Source organism: Accipiter gentilis, chromosome 18 (genome assembly GCF_929443795.1).
Source record: "Accipiter gentilis chromosome 18, bAccGen1.1, whole genome shotgun sequence".
In the NCBI taxonomy this organism is placed as follows: Eukaryota; Metazoa; Chordata; class Aves; order Accipitriformes; family Accipitridae; genus Astur; species Astur gentilis.
The window spans coordinates 27314546-27327038 of record NC_064897.1 but is presented as its reverse complement, the minus strand read 5'-3'; the positions used below and the strand labels follow the sequence as shown (position 1 = coordinate 27327038).

General features: G+C 56.4%; 1 protein-coding gene across 1 annotated transcript; it reads left to right on the top strand.

Annotated features, from left to right (window-relative positions):
• Window positions 1-295: 295 nt before the first annotated feature.
• BAIAP2L2 (BAR/IMD domain containing adaptor protein 2 like 2) lies at window positions 296-12083 on the top strand. Its single transcript, XM_049821843.1, has 14 exons — window positions 296-397; window positions 1389-1464; window positions 1782-1868; window positions 2992-3053; window positions 3476-3547; window positions 4173-4289; window positions 4695-4841; window positions 5311-5463; window positions 5932-6070; window positions 6862-7087; window positions 8056-8126; window positions 8437-8651; window positions 10483-10523; window positions 11323-12083. The coding sequence occupies exons 1-14, from the start codon at window positions 359-361 to the stop codon at window positions 11396-11398; spliced, it is 1521 nt and encodes a 506-aa protein (XP_049677800.1). The 5' UTR covers window positions 296-358; the 3' UTR covers window positions 11399-12083.
• Window positions 12084-12493: the final 410 nt, after the last annotated feature.

Below are 12493 nucleotides of genomic sequence, written 5' to 3'. Positions count from 1 at the left end.
CTGGCAGGTGGCTGGCTCTGCAGGTGTCAGGGCAGGGAGAGCTGGGTACTGAGCTGGCAATCAATAATTCAAGGAGGTGGTCACATGCCCTTGCTGGCTGTCGCAGGATTCCTCTCTCCCCAGAGTCCGGTTACTTCCAGAGATCAAGTTCCAGCCTCTTGGCTGGTGAATTATTAAACTCCAGCAGTGCTCCGTTCCCTTTGTACCACATCTGTGTCTTCCTGCTGTCCTATCTTGCCAGTGACGGGCTCTTTCCACCCAGCCGGCTGTGCAGAAGCAGAGTCCTCCAGGCCGGTATAACACCTTGTGCTCTCCTTTGCTCCTTGCTTCTCCGTGGGAGAGGGAAAAGGCTCTGGAGATGGACCTGTCCTACAGATCCACCATCTCCATCTATAAGGTGAGTGCCGACACCAGGGACTGCTCCTGTCTGCCTAGGGGAGACGTGTGGGTGGGAGGAGAAGAGCTGTTTTCTGCCAAAGGCTCCCTTGAAGGGTGGGTGGACAGCCGAGGGCTGGATCCATCCCCAGGCTGAACTGCAGCAGCACTCTGGAGTGTGTTTGAGAGCAGACGGCTGGCAGGAGCAGGGGGTGGTGTGGGTCTTAAGGCAGATCTGGGAGAGAACTGGGCAACCAGGGGGGGTTTGGACACGGAGCATGTTTATGAAGGGCGAGATGCCTTGGTTGCTGGTGGGAAGCTGGAGCTCAGTCAGCGGTTTTCCCCTTTGCTGGAAAGAGCAGTCTGAACTCACGAATGCTTCCCTGCACACATCGGTGCGACACCGAGGCAGTGAGGGCTGGGAGAAGGGGGAATTGCTTATTCCAGCCTCTGGTCTTCCCTGCTATAGGCAATAAACACCTTGGATATGTACAGCAGGTACGTACCAGCAGAGAGGCTGGTCGGAAGCAGTCCATCCCTTCTCTTAGCAAGCTGCTGATTCTGGCAGTGCACCAAATCCTGGCCAGGAAAAAGTCGTGTTCATGCCTGGATAATAAGCGGTGGCCCTCACCCCAACAGACTCAGGGGTGAGGGGAAAGGCTGCTCAGATCCACTTGCAGTGGCTCCCCTGTCTGCAGCAGGTGAGGGACCTTGGGAGAAAGGCATCTTTAGGTGACCACTTGGCTCTCCAGAGAGCTACCTTGTCCTCTGGCATTGCTCCTCTCCCGGCTGGCTGGAGAGGACCCAGGGCAGCCGAAGGTCCCAGCTACCTCCAATACAGGGAGCTGACTTTGTGCATGGCTGTGCATCACCATGGCCATCCAGCATCGTGGCTGGGGGAGCTCTCTGGGTCCCTGCTGCGCTCAGCTGAACCACAGTGGGAGGGCATCGATCTGCTGAGGTCTCTGGGACATGGGGAAGACCGGCGTTAACATGCTTCTGCCTGGCCGTAGAGTATTCTGGAGCAGTTCAACCCCGCACTGGAGAACCTGGTGTACCTGGGGAACAACTACCTGCGTGCCTTCCATGGTGAGTGGAGTCTCGCGTGGCCCAGGCTCCGGATCGTGCTGCTGTGTCCATCCTGGGCGTCCACTGTGTGTCAGGAGGGACTGCTGTCCCCCAGGGCAAAGCTGCTGGTCCCCTCCCTGGCATGTCCTCAGCTGCTCTTACTCACTTTTCTCCTGCTCCAGGACCCGCTGCTGTTATTAGGCACGGATGGGGAGAGATGGGGTGCCCTTGCGTAAAGGCGACGTACCACGGGGTGGCTGTCCTGTGTGCTGCTTGCTGGGGCTGGCGATGGTGGGAAGGCAGGCCAGATCCTTACCTCCCCTCTCCTCTCCTCACAGCATTATCCAAAGCGGCTGAAGTGTATTTTAAGGCGATCGAGAAGATTGGGGAGCAAGCGCTGCAGAGCTCCACCTCACATGTGCTGGGTAAGGCTCTCCCGCTCTCCATCTGTCCTGCGATGAGCCACAGTTACGTTTTTTTGGCCTTCCCCCTTAGCTAGTCTCTTTCCAGGTATTGGGGGAAGGAAGACAGCTCCTCTAAATGGTGTCTCACAGCGCCAGGCCCTGACCAGCCAGTAAAAATCAAATTTCTTGTGTATCCTTGAATATCCCCCAAGGCCCCAGCACTCTCCCCTGTATCTCTCTCTCTGAGATCAATGACTGAGCCCAGCTCCTGGGACGGACATCCAGTAACGGACCTCTCATGGAAACCAGTCCTCGCTGAGGCATCCTGCCCTGAGATCTGAAGTTTTCTTTGTGGAGGAACCATTTTACTCTTCCTTGCAGGTGTGAGGGAAAAGCCGGAGAGCATGGACTGACAACAGCTGATGGGGTGTTGTCCTCCTGAGCCTGCAGCCAGCTGAAAAGGCAGCTCGGAGCTGAGGGGCTTACACTCAGCAGCACAATTAATTCTGCAGCCTAATGACGGCTGCTGAAAATATGTTCAGGGAGCTGCTCTGATACTTTACATTTTAGTAAAATGACTTCCAGCAGATATGTCCCTTCTGCAGACTCCTACCATCATCTGCATCACCCAGCTCGCTCTTCTGCTCCCTGTCATCAGTCTTTTTCCTTCACGGTTTCATAATGCCAACACCGGTGAAGCAGGGCTGCGCACAGCATCAGCAGCGGGTGCTGTAGCTACTTTCTTGTAGGACAGCCAGAACCGTGCACCACAGCTGGGGTGCCACCGGGGGTGGAAATGGGGCTCGTAGGGGGTGTGGCAGAGCAGAAACCCAGCACCCAGAGCCCATGGCAGAGCCGAAGCTGCCTGCTGCATCTGGGGCTGTAGCAAAATGCTGGTCTGGCAGCTTCGTGGGCTGGAGCAAGCCCGTGTTGGCAGTGCCTGGGGAGTGGTGGTGGAGCTGAGCCCTGAGGAGGAAGGCTACCGGCCTCTCTCAGGGTGCGGAGAGCTCTGTGTTGCGATATCTGTTGGACTTTCACACCCATATATCATCAGCCTGAGTTGCACGCTGCTGGACTGCCTCCTTGGGCACACAAGGAAATGGCCGCAGGATTTTTTCCATCCTCTGCTGTCTCTTCCCTGCAGGTGAAATTCTGATGCAGATGTCCAACACACAGAGACTCCTGAGCTCTGATCTGGAAGTTGTGGTGAGTGGTTTTCCCAAGGGCTGGTGCAGGTGGGGAAAAAAGGGACATCCTTAACAAGAGCTTGCCAACATTTTCCCAATTTTCCCTATCTCCTGCCCTCTCACATGCCTGCTGGCAGGTGCCTGCCTCTCTGCTATCCCTGCTGCATGTGACAGAGGTCTGTTACAGAGCTGGCATGCCCACAGCCTGGCTGGTGTTCAATGTTTTGTGCCGTTGGTGGACTGTCACCACCTCTCCGCAAGCACGGTGGCAGGTGTGCAGTAGATGGAGCGATGCCTGATGTGCCCGTTTCTGGCTTCTGCATGGGGTGGTGGCAAGAGGGTCACCAGCTCTGCGGGTTTTATGAGCTGCCCCTCACCACAGTGCATGTAACAGCCCATACGGTGAAGGGACGAGGGTGATGGCTCCTTCGCCTCTTCCAGGCTCAGACCTTCCATGTGGACCTGCTGCAGCACATGGAAAAGAACACCAAAATGGATGTGCAGTTCATCAGTGTGAGTGATGATCTCCTTTCTCCTCCTCAACCCTCCTTGTTTCCTTCTCCCCTCCACCCGAGGGCTTTTGCTTGAGCACTTGAGGTGTTTCCTTGACTTTCCTCAGCAGGAGTTAGGGGGGGGTTATCTAATTCTCCCATCTTGGACCAACCCCCTTCCCCTAGTCTGGCTGATGAAGGAGGGCTAAAGAGAGCGGGCGACTCTTCTTTGTGCAGCGGGACTTGCCAAATGCTTCAATGGGGCTGAGAGACTCGGCATCCCGATAGCAGAGTTCCCAGCTTCTCCAAACCACAGCCTCTGCGTGGGTATGGGTCCTGTGCCCTTGTGGCCCAGCTGGCCATGCTGGTGGGTAGTGTCACAGAGGGAGACAGAGACCTGGGGGCTTGCTCCTAGTGCTGGGGGAGCTGGGTGCCAGTTCTGGCTCCTGAGATCTTGAGGTTCATCCGCACTCTGGGGCCCTTCAAAATGAAGAGAAAGGTAAAGAAAGACTTTTTATAAGACGTCCAGGTGAAGCCTGATTTCAAGGGGACTCAGATGTTCCGCCACCCATCGGAGCAGGACCCTTGCTGCATCACAGTGTGGCTGGGTCTCTGGTTCCTCGTCGAGCCTGCTTTCTCCCTGGCAGGAGAGCCAGAAGCAGTATGAGCTGGAGTACCAGCGCAGAGCCACCAACCTGGATAAGTGCATGGCAGAGCTGTGGAGAATGGAGAGGGCCCGTGATAAAAATGTCCGGGAGATGAAGGTGAGCATGGATTGCAGGAAGGGGAGTTGGAAAAAGAACTGGATGATTTCTCCGGAGCCAGGGCTGATTTCTCAGCAACCTTGTCCTTCCTTAAAAGCCAGGGGGTTGACCCCAACATTCAAAAGGCAGCGGGCTCGTCTGGAAAGGAGGAAACTCCTTTTCTACAGGGTGCTTTCTGACCTGTGGCGTTCACTCCTGCCAAGCCCTTTCCTCATTTAGCAAGCCTCAGTGTGCAAGGTCATTCCCTGGCACTCTGCTCTAGCTCCTCTGTGCTGCTCCAGCATTGCAGGTGGACTGGGAAGCTGGTAGATGCGACGACCCGTTTCAACCCTTCCCCTGCCGTGTGTGAGCTCACTCTGCTGGATTTACGCTGATCCCTTCCTCCCTCTTTCCCCTGTGGCCCAGGAGAATGTGATGCGACTGCGCTCGGAGATGCAGGCGTTTGTCTCTGAGAGCCAGAGGGAGGCTGAGCTGGAGGAGAAACGCCGCTACCGCTTTCTGGCTGAAAAGCACCAGATGCTCTACAACACTCTGCTCCAGTTTTACAGCAGGGTACGGCCCTGGCGTGCTGGGGAGCAGAGCTGGGGGAGCAGGCAGCATGGCTGGAGGGAGAGCACGCAAGCAGGAGGAAGCCAAGGCTGAGCTGCCCCTTGGGTGAAGGCAACGTCTGCGTGTGGGCTGGGCAGGAAACTTTCTTTCTTTTCTTGCTGTGGGGTCCAGGCTGACTGTATGAGGCTGGGAGAGCGTGGCTGGGGCTGAGGATGGTGCTGACACAAGGTTAGATGGGGGTGTGAGCGATGGGAGAGGGAAGGTGCTTATAGCAGGGTCTTTGGGACCACGGGGTCTCTGCTGGAGGGTGCCGTCCTAGAAATTCACTCCTGCAAGGGCTCTGTTTGGCCATTCCCACAAACCTAATTGTGGGAGGACCTGGTCCCACGTCTAATGCATGTGGGCAGCCCTCGGCTCCCTCTGTAGCTGCTCTGCCCTGTCTGTCACCCCGTCTTCTTCTCTCTCTCCCCAGGCTAGGGGCATGATCCAGACCAAGGCACCACAGTGGAAGGAGCAGCTGGAGGCCAGCCGCAACCCCTCAAACAGCCACTCGCAGGGTCTTCTCACAGCATCCCACAGCCAGGGGTATCCATCGGGCCGGCTTACCCCCACCCACCTTGAGATGGTGAGGAGCCCACAGACAGCCTCTACCTTGTTCGGTGAAACACTGGCACAGGTTGCCCAGAGAGGTGGTGGATGCCCCATCCTTGGAAACATTCAAGGTCAGGTTGGATGGGGCTCTGAGCAGCCTGATCTAGTTGAAGATGTCCCTGCTTATTCCAGAGGGAGTTAGACTAGATGACCTTGAAAAGCCCCTTCCAACCCAAACTATTCTATGATTCTATGGTGGCGAGGCTGCAGTTGCCCCTTTTAGGCTGCAGGGCAAGGCCAGTCCTTGGCCGACCGTGGTACTTGCTGCCTTGTCCAGCTTCCGTGGTCTTTCCTGGCCAAGATGAAGGGAAGCGTCTGTGTGGGTTGCAATGGACCGACATGCTGGGTTTGGCTTTCTGAGAGGGACTGGATATCTCTCAGAGCATGTCCCGCTTAACGCAGCCCCTGTGGATATGCGTCCAGCCTCTTTTTCTTCCAACAGCCCCAGAGACCCCTTGGGGACTTTGCTTCCCCCATGACTGGGAATAGATCCAGCGTCTTCTCTCCGGAGCCTCCAGAAATGAGACTGTCTCCTCAACCAGAGCCCCCCAGGCGGTCACTGCAGAGGACACCATCAGCCAGTATGACCCAAGTGTGGGACCGATGCTGTGGGGACACACAGGGGTTGGACTGCTCTGGGAACAGGGTTGGGTTTGGGGAGAGACCACCGCTCTATCAGACCACTGGTCCTCAGCCACGTTCCTGGGCATGGTGGGAGGACAGTGCGTGTGGGAGCTGGGGAGGGCAAGGCTGAGTGAAGCAGAGGGCGAGCTCAGACCAGGGTCCATCCAGGACAAGGCCAGGCTTGCTGGCTCTGCGAGGTGGGGAACCCATAGATGTACAATTTTCAAGGCTCCTTGAACCATGTGGGCTGGTTCTTACTGGAGTTCACTCTTTAGTAAAGCACCTTCCTTCATGCTACCAGATTAAATATTAGCCTGCCCTTCAAAACGCAGCCACTTACCTCATGTCTCACCTGCTTTTCCTTCCTGAAAAATTTCATTTTAAAGCATTTAAAAAAAATTTTAAAAGGGCAGGGGGAGAGAAAAATGATTCAAATACTCAGTTGCTTGAGCAGTGTCAGGAAGAGGGCCGTCAGCGAGGGCACGCAGTGCCTAAGGTCTAGACATTTGGCCAAAGTGGTCATAACGTAAAGCAAGTGGTTTCATCTTGAGTTGATTTCCTCCTGCAAGGTGAACGTTTTACCGTGCTTTGCCCGTGCTATGCCCTGCTCTCTCCCTGCAGAGAAAGGCCATCTACTCCTCCTCTAGAGTAATTACTTGCCTGGGGAAGCACTGGTCTCTTCGAGGCAGCGTGGGTCTTGCAGGAGGATGCCAGACTCCAGCCAAACCCCTCGGATGCCTCCCCGCAGGTTTGCTCCCTACCGGCCGTACCTCCCGTTCGGGATCCTTCGGCGAGTCCGGCAGCGGCAGCGAAGGCAGGAGGAGGAGCGGCGCGGCGAGAGTGCAGGCGATCGTGCCCCACGCGACGGGTGTCAACCGGACCCTGCTACGGTTTGACCCCGGGGATGTCATCACGGTGCTGATGCCGGATGCGCAGAACGGCTGGCTGTACGGCAAGCTGGAGGGCTCGTCCACGTATGTCATTTTGGGGGCTGTAAATTGGCCTGACGCATGCTTGTCGGGTCTGGAGCTGGGAGGCTTAAGCCTGAAATTATGTCCCCCTTCCCCTCCTGGTGTGGCGTGGGCACTGCATCTCACCCACCATCCGCGTGGGACGTCGCCTTGTCCTCGGTCGTGGTCCGTGCGTAGCACGGGGGCTCTCCAAGCCGAGGAGATGCGGTGGGGCAGGGCTAACGCGGATGAGCTGCCTGAGAGAGCTCCAGGGGCTTTGGGTGGAAAAGCCAGGGATGCAGTGACCCTCTCCCGGCTTGCGTGACTGACTGACTCCTGTCATGGGACCCGGCTCAGGGCCGTGAACTGCTGGAGTTACCTGAGAGGCCTGGCATTTCTCAGCTCACACCGCAACCGCCGCCGCAGCCTCCAGCGCAGGCAGGGCACGGAAACTGCTGCACCCAGCGCTTACTGAATTACTCCCTGTGGCACTGCTGGCCAACACCTCCGTGCAAATCCTGCCCTGTTCCCCATGGGATCCCTGCACCACGCTCTGCAGGGAAGCCAACGCTCAGATGCGAGATGAGCAAGAGCACTGCCTTTCTTGGAGGGGGGTTTCTAGGGTGGAACTCCCTGAGGAGAAGGGATTTCCACAGCTTCCTTGCGTGCTGGCTTTGGCTTCCTCGTGATTGCGTTCAGTCGGAGCAGTTCTTCCTGGATTGCGCCAGCATTGCTCCCCGGGAGCATGGATTTTGCATGGCCTCTGAGATAAGCGAGTCCCGCTCCGAGCTCAAGGACTGCCTCGCAATAACCTCATGCCCCACCTAGGGAAGGGTAAAAGATGTGCAGAAACCCTGCCAGGCGTGGTAGCGGCAGCAGCAGCTTGGTTGATGCGCGGGATGGGTGTAGATCAGGAGCGCTGGGCGGCTGGATCTGAAAAGCCACGAACCGTGGTTGCCTGGAGCTCATTTCTCTCTGCTTCTGTGCCCTAGATGCGGCTGGTTCCCTGAAGCTTATGTCAAGCCTCTGGAGGATGCAAGGGAGATGCAGGAGCCAGCCACCAGGTAACAGGAGAGCAACTGGCCGGGCGGGAGCTGGAGCGGCTCCTGGTAGGTCACTAACACCAGTGGGGTACCCGTTTGGGGTGTGCCCCGTGAAGAGCTGCAGTGCTCCCGTGCTGGAGCATCTGCTGAGAGCCTCGCTGTGCCCTGAGATCACACAGGCTTACCCTACATGGCTCCCCTAAAACATGCAATGTCTTCTCAAAAGTGCTTGTGACTGGGCCGGTCCGAGCCATGTGTATTTTCTCCACAGACGTCCCACAGATACGTGTTGTGACCAACACCTGTGCCGCTCCCTGTTCCTTGATCTTTGACTCTCACCCCACTCTCTTCTCTCCTTGCTCAGGTCCTTCCCGCTGCGAAGCAGTCACAGTATGGATGACATCCTGGACCGTCCCAGCACTCCCTCCTCTAGCAATTACTGGCCTGCCGCTGCCCAGCCCAGTTTGCCGAACCCACCTCCCCTTTCGGTGGGTGCCAGCGGTCACCAGAGTGGGGTGGCCACCCCGGTCAGTTCTGGCTCCAAGGTGAGTGTGGGAGAAGCGACTGGTGGGTGTGTATGGAGTGGGCCATGTCTGACTTTCATCCTCCAAGGCACACTTTTTCTGCATTGGCCTGTTGAGAAAGAAAAACACCTTCCAGACGTTGGTGCGTGACCTCCTCCCTTCCTGAGCTAAGGGGTCTTGTCAGCACCGGCCTTTTTCACCCAGTCTCTTTGCGTGCCACCATGTCCTGCTGGCCCCTGCCCGTCAGCCTTGTGTGTGCAGATCCTCAGTGCCTGCCTTTGCTCTCCCAAGGGACTGCTTTTCTGCCCCTGCCCTTCTCATTTCTCTCTCTTTTTGCTCACCAGGGACCCTTCAGTTCAGTCCTTTTCTCCATGACCTCCCAGCCTGATTTCTGGTGGCTCCAGGGCAGCACCTCTTTCTGCTAATAGTAGGACCATGGAGTGATCAGGCTGGGCTGGGAGTGGGTGACCAGCTAACAGAGATGCCATCCTCCTTCTCCCTTCAGAGAATGGAGAGGTGTTTCGTAGGGCTCCTCTTTTAAATTCAAGAAAGGGTTGGGTTAAAGTCACAGCTGGGGTAGAGGAAAAGCTGAGGGCCCGGGCATTTTTGGAGAGCCTTAGAACAAGTTGTGTCCAACCCGTGGCTTGTGGATGGTGTACGGAGAAGGAAACCCTCCGCTTATCACTGCTTCCAGCTGCGGGGAATTGACTGGTGAGGGCAAAATTAAAGGTGAGGACAGTTAAAGGTGAGGACCTGGGAGAGGGTTAATGGTGCTGCCCACGGAGCGTTACTTGCTCAGTCTCATAGGAGGCTGGGAAACCTCATCTCTGGTCGCTGGTTCCAGGCCAGCGTGAGGTTGCAAGCAACTGGATGGCTCAAAGGATTGAAAAATGCAACATTTAATTACGCTTTTTTCCCTTCATGTCCTGCTCTGTGGTTTCAGGGAGCCTTAGGCTGCACAACACAGAGGGGAACAGGCTCTGTGGGTCATTGGTTTCCATCCTGTCCCAGGGCTAGAGTGTAGGGATAGACCTGGGATTGAGCAATGAAGTGTGTGGAGCATTTGGAGTACCATGGCGGAGCGACTGAGCCTCATTAGAAGTTTAGAAAGACTCAGCCTTGCTCTAAACTTATGCCCAAGACATCCTCCAGCTGAGCCAGGAGGAAATGGGAGTGTGTTTGACTTCCCAGCTGGAACACAGATAGCCACATGTGCCTTCCTTGTCTGCCACCAGCTACTGGCATACTTTAGCAGGCCAGTTGTCACTGATCCTTCACTATCTACTGGCCAAGAATAAGGGCCACAGGGCCTAGGTCCACCTGTCCTCATCAGGTCGGTCCACATTTAAGCAGTATGTGGTGTGGGGTAGGTAGCTACAGCTCTTGAGTTCCCCGTGGATGCAGGAAGCATGTGAGGGTACTGGCGAGAAACTCTTTGCCAGGGCGCGTGGGCAACATGAGGGGGGCATCTCTGGCTGTGCTGGCAGGGTGAAATGTAGCTCAGACTGTCACTGTTTGCTGTGCTCTTCAGACACGACCCTTTGGGGATCTGAGGCATCTCCTTTCTTCCCCAAGACAGAGGGAGGTGTCCTAGGGGAATAGGGAACTTGTGGTGTAGGGACAACCCCCACCACAGAAATCAGGGCGTTATCTGTAACGGTGAATTTGTGGGACTATGCGAAGTTTGAATGAATAAGGAGTCAGAGCCCCGTTAATAGGACTTGGGCTCCTAACTCACTTAAGTGTTTTGTGAAATCTTCCTCTGTGTGTGTGGTGTTTCCTGCCCCGCTTTTGTCTCACCATTCCCTTCCCCACCCCAAATCACTCACTGCTGCCTTTCTTTTCGCTGCAGAAATCAGGAATATTTGACCAGCCCCCTGAACTCTTCCCACGGTGAGTGATGCGTGGGGCTGTGCTCTGGAATCATCAGACAAGGGGGCATTATTTACAGTACTATTATTATTTAATCTTTTGGATTATCAAACATGGGAGGAACATGAAGTGTCTGGAGGAAAGCGATGCACAACCCACCTTCCAGGACAGGAGGCAGAGGTGGGCCATTCTGGCCTCTGCTGACTGGGGAGGCTCTCTCCTACCGCTGGTAATAGCAGGTAGGACCTGAGCACCCTGAGCAGATGGCCAGACCTTCACGCTCCTTCCCTTCCACCCTGGAAGAGCCATACTAGCAGCTTGCAGCCTGAGAGTGGAGCTAAATGATTCGTGCAGCTCTGCCTGCTTGGAAAGGACTGAGGCATAAGGGATGTGGCTTTTAGCTTTGATGAGTCAGGTCTGTGGAGATGAGACTCGCCATAAATCCCTGCTCTCTTTCTCCCTGCAGCTGGATTTTTGTCTCCATGTTTCGGGCATGGTGCTGTGGCCTCTTTCTGCTCCCTGGCTCCTTGCTTGGAGGGCCAGGGGCCAGAAGTGTAGAGTGCTACTGCAAGGGACAGCCTTAGCCTCATGCTAGTGTCCCTTTGTCACCATATGGAAGAGGGAGGGTGAGAAACCCTGAGGAGAGCCCAAGGGGAACCACATGGGAGAAAATATATTCAGCAGAAACCATTATCACGCTTCCCTCCTCGGCGTGGAGGTGGCTGTCCGGCAGGACTAAATAACCTTTGCTTGGTCAGCAGGACCCTTGCGTGGTCTTTGCAGATTTCCTGATGGCTGCCTGTTTCCTTTCCCCTTCCAGAGGTACCAACCCCTTTGCCACAGTCAAGCTGCGTCCCACGGTCACCAACGACCGCTCGGCACCCATCATCCGATGAAGCGGGGTTGCGGACGGCGGAGAACCTCAGCAGGGAAGGGGGAAGCATACGAGTGATGGGCTGCAACCCCCAACTAGGCAATGACCTAGCGCGACCGCTCACGGAGTAACCTCTCTCTTCCCCTCCCTTCCCTCCAGGACATCGGGATCCCTCTCGCCTGCCTGTCTGGCATGCTTTAGCCAACAGCAGACCCCTGCGGCTACTTTTGGATTGTCTCCCCCCGTTCCTTCCCCTGTCCTGTGTGATGTTACTGTACTTTAGTGGGAGAACTCTGGCTTTACTGGTGCTGGTGGCCTGGGAGAGGGGATGCTGCTGGTCTGGGAGGCAGAGGGAACCGATGGGTAAGATCATCTGCGGCGTGGGGAAGTGCTAACAGGATGACAAAGGCGAAGCTTTGCTAGCCCTGCTGGGGGCAGAGATGGACACTTTCCAAACAGTCCCTTTGCTACCAGAAAAATTAACCCCAGATGGAGGAGGCCACAAGAAGGCTTCCAGCGATGTGGTCCGGCCGATGGGTTCTGCAGCGTGCAGCTCTCTGCTCTCGGTCCCTTTGGCAACCGTGTCCGTTTGTAGCAGCATCTGCCCCTTCTTGCCCCCGGTGCAGCCCCTTCCCTTGCTGGGCAGCCCTGGGTCAAGGTAGGGGCAGGTGACGGTGCCCAGCGCCGCTGCCCTGCTCCTTCGCCTAATTGTCCTGTGGAAAACATTTGTTTGGGGTTTTTTTTGTTTTTGTTTTTTTTTTAAATAAAATGGAGAATGCCACTTCTGTAGCCGTCCCAGCAGCTGGAACTGGTCCCCACCTCAGTCAGGGGACGCAGTGGGGAGGAGGATGTGGGGTCCCCACCAGCACTGAGGCCGTGACGGCTGCCCGTGTTCGGGGTGTTGAATGCCGCAGTGCCGTGGCTTTGGATGGGGCAACTGCCAGCCCAGGGGGCCAGGGTGGACATGGAGGGCACCAGGAAGACTGCGTGACCCACCGCTGGCCCCCCCAGACCCCCCATCCCCGGGCTGTCTCATCGCTGGAGGGCAGCAACCCCCCACACACGGGCAGGCCCTTGCCCAGGAGGACAAGGCCTGGCAGCCATCTTCTCCTTGCCT